The following is a 9,929-nucleotide window of genomic DNA, read 5'->3' as shown; positions in this document are numbered from 1 at the left end:
AGTTTGCAATTCATGTTGCCTGTTCTGTGTTTCCTTTTCTTCTTTTATTTTGGATTCAATATTCTGTACCATTGCATTTTCCCATCTCTTAGCATATGAAACTGCAGAAAGGACTAAAACCAGAGGAGAGCACACAGAATCTTGACTGTTCTTCAGAAATATGTGGGACTCTGTTAAAATGAAGATTTCTGCTTCTCACTCCAGAAGTATTGAATCAAAATGTGGAGCAGAAACAGGCAAGGTGCATTTGTTTTTAAAGCTCCACAGGTAATTCTGATGGACAGCCAGTTGAACCATCAATCTAAACTCTGTTTCCTCCTACACCTTTGAAAGGTAAATACAGAAAATGAGGCTGAGAAAATACCTTTAGAATCAGTCCCCTTTCTTAGCACTTCAGTGGTTCCTGCACAGGTTGCAGATGCCGTGCTCTGGTTAGACTCTAGCCCCCAGGCTGGCTGGCTGGTTCCACCATGCATAGCCCAGAGGCTCACCCCAATCAGGCAAGGGGCTCCCCATGTCAGCCAGGCTTGTCTTATCTGGTGTCTGACACCGCAAAGGCAGCAGCCCAAATATCCCAACCTGGCTTCCTTCTCCTCACTGCTTCCCTGATTCCTGGCATGGCCCTTCCGGAGGAATGGCGAGTCTTTACTTCCACTACACAGGAACACCTGTAAGCAATGTGTGTGCTGAATCTACTCAATCACCACGTACACTGGACTTTTTGTTTTATTGTAAGTCATTACTGTTACAATATTGATGGCACTGCAGACTGCATTTTTATAAGGTCCTCTGGAAGAATCCCGAGCCCTTGTTTCCTGTAGAAAGGGTGGTTTCCTTTAAAATTAACCACAAAAGCCCTAAATAGTGTTACAAAAATGTGTATCTACTTCTTATGAAGTGGTTTAGTGCTTTCAGCTGTATCAGAAATAGTTAAAACTGGTATATCAATTTTACCTTCAACATTCAAATGAGAAAACAAACTGGAGATAGAGCTAAACAAACACTTTTCTACCTTAAGCAAGAAGATATTGGGTACAGAGGCAGAAACCAAATAAGCAAATAAGAAAATATACCGTTAACTGAAAACATAAAAAATTGTATCTTAGTGTGACCTTCTTCCACCAAAATAATAATAATATAATATTAATAAATCAATAGCTATGCCCTAAAGTGGGTGCAGGCATTTTGATTTATAATATCATATTATACATATAATGCTTATGATATCGTCCTCATAAAAGCAAATGTTATACAGAGAAAATCTGACCTTGTTTTTCTGTTCTAACGATTTCTCAAAAAGATATTTTGTTGCAGAAAGAATTCTAAAGGATTTTTTGTTTATTTTTGTTTAGCCTTAAGGTTTCAAATGTATACTTTTATGTAAAAATAATAGTAACGCAGTCTGTTCTGTGCAGTGTCCTTCCGGCCTCAGGGGCCCTGCAGCTGCCCTGCTTGGGGCTGATTTTCCAGTCCCTACAAGCCGACCACTCCTGTGGCTTTATAATACGAGCCCCTGAATAAATAGGATGAATGTACAAAATCTGACCATTATGAGAGACTGTGGTGGGGGTGAGGGCGGATGCAGATTTCACTGAGGGTCTTCCTTGGGAAGGCCTGGCCTCTCCTCAGTTAGCAGCCACCTGAGAAGTCTCCCAGGTCAGCCCTGCACACTGTGCCCAGGACATGTGTCCCTGTGGTGACAAGGCCACAAGGGAGGCAGGGACGTATGCAAGTCTTCCCCAGTGCTCCCTTCCTGAGGGTGAGGACAAGCTGGCTACTGACCTGCCCATCCCTATCCTTCTTCCCAGGGAGCTGGCACTGACTCTAACACCTGCCCTTAAATGTTTCTCAGGGGTATATTTTGGCCTTTTGTGTTGTGCTGTTTCACTGTGACACAGGCTGATTGGATTGGAAGCCAGAGGAAATCACGCAGCATCCTCTGTTCCCAAGATCTCCCCAGGTCAGGCAGTGCACATGCATGCCCTCCCCAGAGGCTCAGGCCTCCTGGGTGATGTGGCTCAGCAAGCAGCCTGACCTGGATCCCATTCCCCTGTGGAGGTCCCCAGGTAGTTGTGTTGGCCTGAAAGAAGGGCTCAGGGCAACAGCACAGAAATTTCCCTCCTAGAAAGGGAAAAAGGGAAAGACCAGCAAATGACAGGAAGGAACAGGGCCTAAACTTCCTTCCTTGAACCAAGGGTCCTGAGGGAGAAGAATTCCAGGAGAATCTGAGAATGACCCTTGGATAACTGATGCATAAATAGTTAGCAAATAAAATGGAACACCTTTCTCGGCACTTTCATTTCCAGGTATCTCCAGAGTTATTTAAGAGGAATTTTTAAAGATTCTGCCTTTTGTTCAGGCCCAACGCAGTGCCAAGTTTAGCCAGGTTTCTCTCTCCCAAACAGTGCAAAGTGGGTTGGTTCACGTTGACAGTGTGTACTTAAACTTCTGTGATCTCACTTAATCCTTACTGCAACCCTGTAGGGTGGCAGGCAGGGACTGACACCACCCTGTGGAGGTGACGCACCTAAGCTTCAGGATGTGTCCATAACGTGGAAGAGTCTCCTGGTGTGGTCCTTCTGCTCCTGTCCTACTGCCACTTCTAACTCATTTTTGAGAAACAAGCTGCTCTTTGTGGCCAAATACACCTGAGAAAAATGGCATTACTTAGCATTTGTGAAAGTGTCCCAAGGACAGGCAAGGTGACAAAGTGAAAGGGCCTATAACAAAGTGATCTCCTGAGAAAGTTATATGCACAAAGGAGCGCAGTTAGAACTGACACGGTTCTCTGGAGAAATCTTTGAAATATTTGACCAGTCTGAGTCCTAACTGCAGTAAAAATTCCTGGGCATGCTTGTATTTAACATTTTAACACAAGTTAACAACATTTTGGTAAACACATCTTAGGTGGGAGGGAAGGTGGTGGTGAGAAAGAGGGAAGGGCAGAATCTGGGGTATGTGTGGGGCTTGGAAGCCAGGCTGCCAACAGTCCTTGCAGCATGCTGTGCCATGGGAGTCCCGTGGGCTTCCAGCTAACAGCTATGCTGACCATTGGGAATGAGGTGCCTCTCAGCCCCGAGGCCGTTCTTTAAACAATCCATCTCTTTGCCTTTGGTACCGTCTTCCTCTTCCTCCTCCTCTTCCTCTTCCTCTTCATAATCCTCGTCATCGCTTCTCACATCCTGGATGTTCTAGACAAAGGAAAGAATTGGCTGAGTGACAATCTTCCAGGAAGAGTCTTGAGTAAATCTGCCAACAGCCAGTTTCAAGTATGGCTCCCTTTAAGGAAAACCCAACATCTGAATAACTAAACATTCACCAACATTGACTATATCATGGATCATAAAGCAAACCTTAACAAACCTAAATAATTGACATTACGCAAAGCATATTTCTAGACCATAATGGAATTAAGCTAGAAACCAATATCAAAAAGATAATAAGGAAATTTCAAAACACTTGGAAATTAAATAAGACCCTTCTAAACAATCACTGGGTCAAAGAGTAAGATTCCAAGAATATTAGAAAAATTTTAAACTAAATGAAAATTAAAATACAACATATCAAAATTTGTTCAATGCAGCTAAAATAATGCTTAAAAGGAAATACATAGCATTAAATGTTTATATTCAATAAGAAAAAAAGCTCTCAAACAATTTGAGCTTCAACGTTAAGAACCTGGAAAAAAAGAAGAGCCAAATAAACCCAAAGCAAGCAAAAGGAAGGAAATAATTAGGGCAAAACAATTAATGAAACTGAAAACAGAAAAAGCAATAGGGAAAACCAATAAACCCAAAAGCCAATTCTTTGAAAATATCTATAGCATTAATAACTCACTAGCAAGATTGATAAAGAAAAAAAAAGGGAAAGCACAAATTAGCAGTAAAGAAAAAGAAGACAAGACTATAGATACTGCAGACAATAGAAGAATAACAACAGAATGCTATGAACAACTCTATGCATATACATTTGACAACTTAGATAAATGGGCCAATTTCTCAAAAACTACAAACTACTAAAACTTGCCCCAGCTGAAATAGGTAACCTGGATAGTCATATAACTATGAAGGACATTTAATTTGTAATCAAAAACCTTCTGAAAAATAGCAGCATTAGGTCCAAATGTTTACATTGGTAAATTCTATGAAACATACAAAGGAGAAATAACACAAAATATCCACAATCACTTCCAGAAAATAGAAGAGGAGGGAACATGTCTCACTTTATTTTATGAGGCCAGAATTAATTAACCCGTGTAAAGTTTTTGCAGATGTGATTAAGATCCTTGAGATGAGAATAGTATCCTAAATTATGTAAGTGGGCCCTCTATGGCATCACAAGTGGTCCTTATAAAAACTGAGGCAGAGGAAGGGCCAACACACAGAAGAGAGGCAATATGAAGACAGAGAAGAGACTGGGATGATGCCGTTACAAGCCAAGAAATGCTGGCAGCCACCAGAAGTTAGAATTAGCAAAGAACAGATGCTCCCCTAGTGCCTCCGAAGAGAATATGACCCTGCTAACTGACACCTTTATTTTAGCGCAAAACTAATTATGGACTTCTGACCTCTTAAACTGTGAGAGAATACATTTCTCTTATTTTTAGCACCAAATTTGTAGAAAATTGTTACAGTCACCATAGAAATTAATACAACTAGCAGTGGCCAATTAAAAACTGAAATTTAAAAATCTGTGCCATTCATAATAGTTTGAAAAATCAAATATCTAGGTATACACCTAACAAAGCATGGATAGGATCTGTATTTAAAACCTACAAAATTCAGAGAGAAGTCCGAAATTCTTTGAAAGAAATCAAAGAAGATCTAAATAGTTGGAGAGACATACTATGTTCATGAATTGGAAGACTGAACATAGTGAAAGTATTAATTATCCCTATATTATCCTATAGATTCCACACAATACCAATCAATGTCCCAGCAGACTTTTCTATAGATGCAGACAATGTAATTCTAAAATTTCTATGGAGAGGCAAAGGAACTCGAATAGCTAAAGCAAATCTGAAAAACATAATAAAATGGGAGGACTTACACTGCCAAATTTTAAGACTTATATAAAGTTACAGTAATCCACACAGGGTGGTATTTGCAAAGGAATAAACATGCAGATCAGTGGAACAGAATGGAGGCTCTAGAAATAGATCCACACAAGTATGGCTGATTGAATTTTTACAAAGGTTCAAAGCAATTCAGTGGAGAAAGAATAGTCTTTTCAACAAATGGTCAGAGCAACTGGACATCTGTAAGCAAAGAAGTAAACTTTGACTAAAATGTCATACATTGTATAAAAGCCAGCTTAAAATGGGTCATGGATCTAAATGTAAAATATAAAACTATAAAACTTTTAGAAGAAAACCCATGACCTTGATCTGGGCAACGAATTCTTAAACATGGCACAAAAAACATGAAAGAAAAAAACTGGCAAACTGGACTCCATCAAAATTAAAAACTTTTGCTCTAAGACAGACACTAATCAGAGAATGAAAAGATAAGCTGCAAACTGGGAGAAAATATTTGCAAATCACATATCCAATTTGTATGCATAATAAAGAACTCTCAAAACTCAATGGTTAAAAAAAAAAACCAAAAAACCCTAATTTAAAAAATAGGCAAAAGACATACAAAGAGACACTTTATCAAAGAGGACACAGGATGACAAATAAGCATATGAAAGGATGTTCAACACCATTAGTCATTAGGAAAATGCAAATGGAAACCATGATGATGTACAACTACAAACCCATTAGAATAGCAAAAGTTAAAATGACTGGCAATACCAAGTGCTGACAAGGACGCAAAACAATTGGAACACCTACACAATGAAATTACTGACAATAAACTACTACTAACAATAAAAAGGAACAAACTATTGACATTTATAAGAAGTTGGATGAATCCTAAAGATATTATGCTGAGTAAAAAAATGTTAGTTTAAAAATATGATCTATTATATGGCACACGAATATCATTTTCATGACATTCTCAAAAAGATAAAACTATAGGGATGGATAACAGATAAGTGGTTGCCAGGAACTGGGTTAGAGGGAAGAGTTATTTGGGGTGATGAAATGATGCTCTGTATCTTGATTATGGGGATGGCTGCACAAATATATGCACATGTTAAAATTCACAAAACTCTACATCAACAGAAAAATGTCCATTTTCCTGATAATAATTTTAAAAATAAAATTTATAAGGATTTCCTTTTAGGAAGAAAATACTGTGGGTTTTCCCACTAACATTTGCAAAGTGAAGTACTACTCAAGTGGGCATTTTGGTTGTCAGGATATTTTTATTACTTGTAATTAGAATGTTTTCTATTTTCTTCATGCAAGAACTCCTTCAAGGACAGTTACTCATTATGAGTTATATGTTTCCTCCTCTTCTCTCATGGTGTCTCAAAGTAATCCTGCAGAGAAATCTAGAAAAATAACATCGCCCTAAGGAAAGGAGATGGAGGTGCCATAGATCTGCCCTCATTGTGGAAGATAAAGGATGATATGAATGATTAAAACAAGTAAGATAACTCAAGCTCTGTACATGTCCAGTGATAGACACGACCCCGGGATCACCCTCTAGGCCAGTTCACAAATGTCTCTATTAAACCCAGCTTAGAAAAGAAAAAAAAATATGGAAGATGAAGACTGTTTCTTCTCACATAATTTTTTGAGATGACATCCATAACTGTACAACTGATTTTTTTTCCTTTTGTGACCTGCAGACTAAAATTGACCACCTCCCAAGAGTCTCCGCATATATGTAACCAAGTACCTCTTCTGTGTGTAATCTGAACATGGCTTTTGAAAACCCAATGTGCACACATTATACTGGCTTAATCACAGAAATGCAACTTCATGGGGCTCTTCTCTGTATGTTCGGTGCTTTTCTACAACACCACAGAAAGGGTGTCAAAATAAACAAGCCTCCCTGTAAACACTGAGGAACAAACTTGGTATCTCCTCAGTTAAGATGCATCAGAGAAAGGCAACCTTTCTCTTATATGCTGGGAGCTGGGATCAAAAGCACTTCCTCCTCCAGATGAAGCCTTTCAGGAAAGAGCCATGCTTAGTTGATGCTTGCTTACATAGTCACTGCCTCTTCCTTTCTCAAAAGATTTCTGTAGAGAACAAGGGTATATTAGTCTGTTTTCATGCTGCTGATAAAGACATACCCGAGACTGCAAAGAAAAGACTCCTTCCACACTGGTTAGGAGGCCTCACAATCATGGCAGAAGGCAAGGAGGAGCAAGTCTTGTGCAGGGGAGCTCCTCTTTTTAACACCATCAGATCTTGTGAGACTTATTCACTATTGCGAGAACAGCATGGGAAAGACTCACTCCCATAATTCAATTACCTCCCACTGGGTCCCTCCCATGATACATGAGAATTGTGGGAGTTACAATTCAAGATGAGTTTTGGGTGGGGACACAGCAAAACCATATCAGAGAGGAAACTCAAATCAGAATAAAGAACCTAATTTCTCTCCAGAATGGCATACCAGCATCTACCCACCCATCTCTGCAGGACTTAAAGAGCTATGTTAGCTAAGAAAGACACTAGTCCTTGAGGGTGCCACCCCATCTGCTCCCAGCCGCATCCCTCCAGCCATTTGCCTTTAACAAGAGATCCCAACTGTATAGGGCCTGTTGGAACTTTATAGCATCTTGGCGGTCATAAAGGTTAGAGAATACTACTGACGTTTAGGGAGCAAAGGCTAGGGATGCTGGCAGTCCTGCAATGTGCTGACATTCACATGTCCCATCAGATATGCATGTAGGTGAAAACCCTGTCTGTAACTATCCAAGCCTGGAATCTGACTCCTTTGTACATTCAAGCACAATAATTTTTTGGATGGTTTTAATATATTCTGAATTTTCCAGGATTGCAACTATGTATATAAGTCAAAGTAAGACTATACAGTTTGCCCTCCATATCCATGGGCTCCACATTTGCCAAAAATATTCAGGAAAAAAAAAAAAAAAGAGTGGTTGTCTCAGTCCTGGACATTTACAGATTTTTGTCATTCCCTAAAAAGTGTAGTACAACAACTATTTACACAGCATTTACATGGTATTAGGTATTGTAAGTAATCTAGAGAAGTATACAGGAGGCTGTGTGTAGGTTACATGCAAATGCGACATCATTTTATTTTTTTATTTATTTATTTTTCATTAATTTATTTATTTTGAGATGGAGTTTTGTTCTTGTTGCCCAGGCTGGAGTGCAAGGGTGCAATCTTGGCTCACTGCAACCTCTGCCTCCCAGGTTCAAGTGATTCTCCTGCCTCAGCCTCCCGAGTAGCTGGGATTACAGGTGGCCACCACCGTGCCCATCTAATGTTTATATTTTTAGTAGAGATGGGGTTTCACTATGTTGGCCAGGCTGGTCTTGAACTCCTGACCTCAAGTGATCCACCCACCTTGGCCTCCCAAAGTGCTGGTATTACAGATGTGAGCCACCACACCCGGCCAATTTTATATGAAGCACTTGAGAATCTTCAGATTTTGGTATGTGTGGGTAGTCCTGGAACCAATCCCCAATGGATACCAAGGGAAATATGTACTTTTCTGTTTGGAAACTCACAATTCCAGAACACCACGTCACTGACAGCAATGCTACTGATGACATTTGAATCACCCGTGTAACACAGCTGTATCAGTCTTCATTTGTAGCCATCCATTCTTGGTGGTTCTGTATACACGCAAGCACAGCACTGGCCAACTTCATGACGTTTTCTAGCATAGTTATGCACACATTTCACACACGAAATGTGTATTTTATCAGAAATATCTTTCATCTTATCTCTTTTAAAAACAGCTGTGGAATTATATTGTTTTTTGAAATTATAATTATAGGTAAATTATATAACCTAGGAATTTAGTTTCAGGCCAGTGAAGGAATGTGGCTCCGATAGGATTGACAACTACTACTTTAGATGATGAATCAAGCTCAGAAAGGATCCCTCTGGATTTCCTTGTGGTAAGAGTTTGTTAGATGGATGAATAGGATGGGTGCATGTCATGCAAGCTTGAATGATATAAATTGGAAATCAATAAAATCTCACTTTATATTCAATTTTACCTTGTACAGTCCATCTTTCATATAACAATAATAGCAATGACACTTAAAAGGCTTAACATGTGGCAGACTTGGGACTAAACAATTACATGAACAACATTTCCTCCTCACTGCCACAGGACATAACAGCTGTTCTCTTTAAAAGAGAGGAAACTGAGGCTCAGGAGGGTTAAGTAAATTTTACAACACCACACAGCTATGAGAGGCACACAGGATGAAAAGCCAGACTCTAAGCTTACACACCTTGAACAGCAGTGCTCTACAGACCCTTGCTGGAGTAGGCTGCACAAATACTTGATGAGGCAGGACACCCAGGAGACTTGCAACCCAGTTCTATTTGAGGTTGGCTCTTTGTATAAGAAAATGCCTTCTCCCCACCTTCTGAGCCAAGTGCCCCCTGTCTCGCTACACCTTCCATCCCTATTCTGACCTTCCCTCAGGTGCCATCAGTTCTGGCCTTTAGGTATAAATTTGAAATGATAAAAATTAATCTTAATAAATGATTATTTCCTAGGTGAGACAAGCACTGGTAAGTTCTATATTCTATTTCATTTTTTAAAATGACAGTCTAGATCTATGAGATGGATTTGGCAACCTATTAATGATTTGCAACCCACAGTTTGAAAAACACTGGCTAAGGTATGCTAGAAAAATGAGGTTTTTCTAATCAGCTTAAATAAAAAAAAAACTTAAAAAAAGGTGCAGCCCAGCACCCATATTCTGAGAAAAACCACATCACAAGTGCAGATTTTTTTCCAGTAATTAAAACACTTCATAGAAATTAGAAACAAAATCAAGTATGCTCTAGGGGGAACAAGGGATCTACACACTCACT

General features: G+C 39.5%; 1 protein-coding gene across 1 annotated transcript in view; it reads right to left on the bottom strand.

Annotated features, from left to right (window-relative positions):
• Nucleotides 1–708: 708 nt before the first annotated feature.
• Nucleotides 709–9,929, bottom strand: part of CERS3 (ceramide synthase 3) — a 136,564-nt gene continuing 127,343 nt past the window's right edge. Inside the window, exon 13 of the mRNA XM_050800143.1 lies at nt 709–3,191. Coding sequence (XP_050656100.1) covers nt 3,033–3,191 — 159 coding nt within the window. The 3' untranslated portion in view covers nt 709–3,032. The remainder of the gene's footprint in view (nt 3,192–9,929) is intronic.

This window comes from Macaca thibetana, chromosome 7, assembly GCF_024542745.1.
Source record: "Macaca thibetana thibetana isolate TM-01 chromosome 7, ASM2454274v1, whole genome shotgun sequence".
Classification (NCBI taxonomy): domain Eukaryota; kingdom Metazoa; phylum Chordata; class Mammalia; order Primates; family Cercopithecidae; genus Macaca; species Macaca thibetana.
This window is presented reverse-complemented; position numbering and strand designations above follow the sequence as displayed.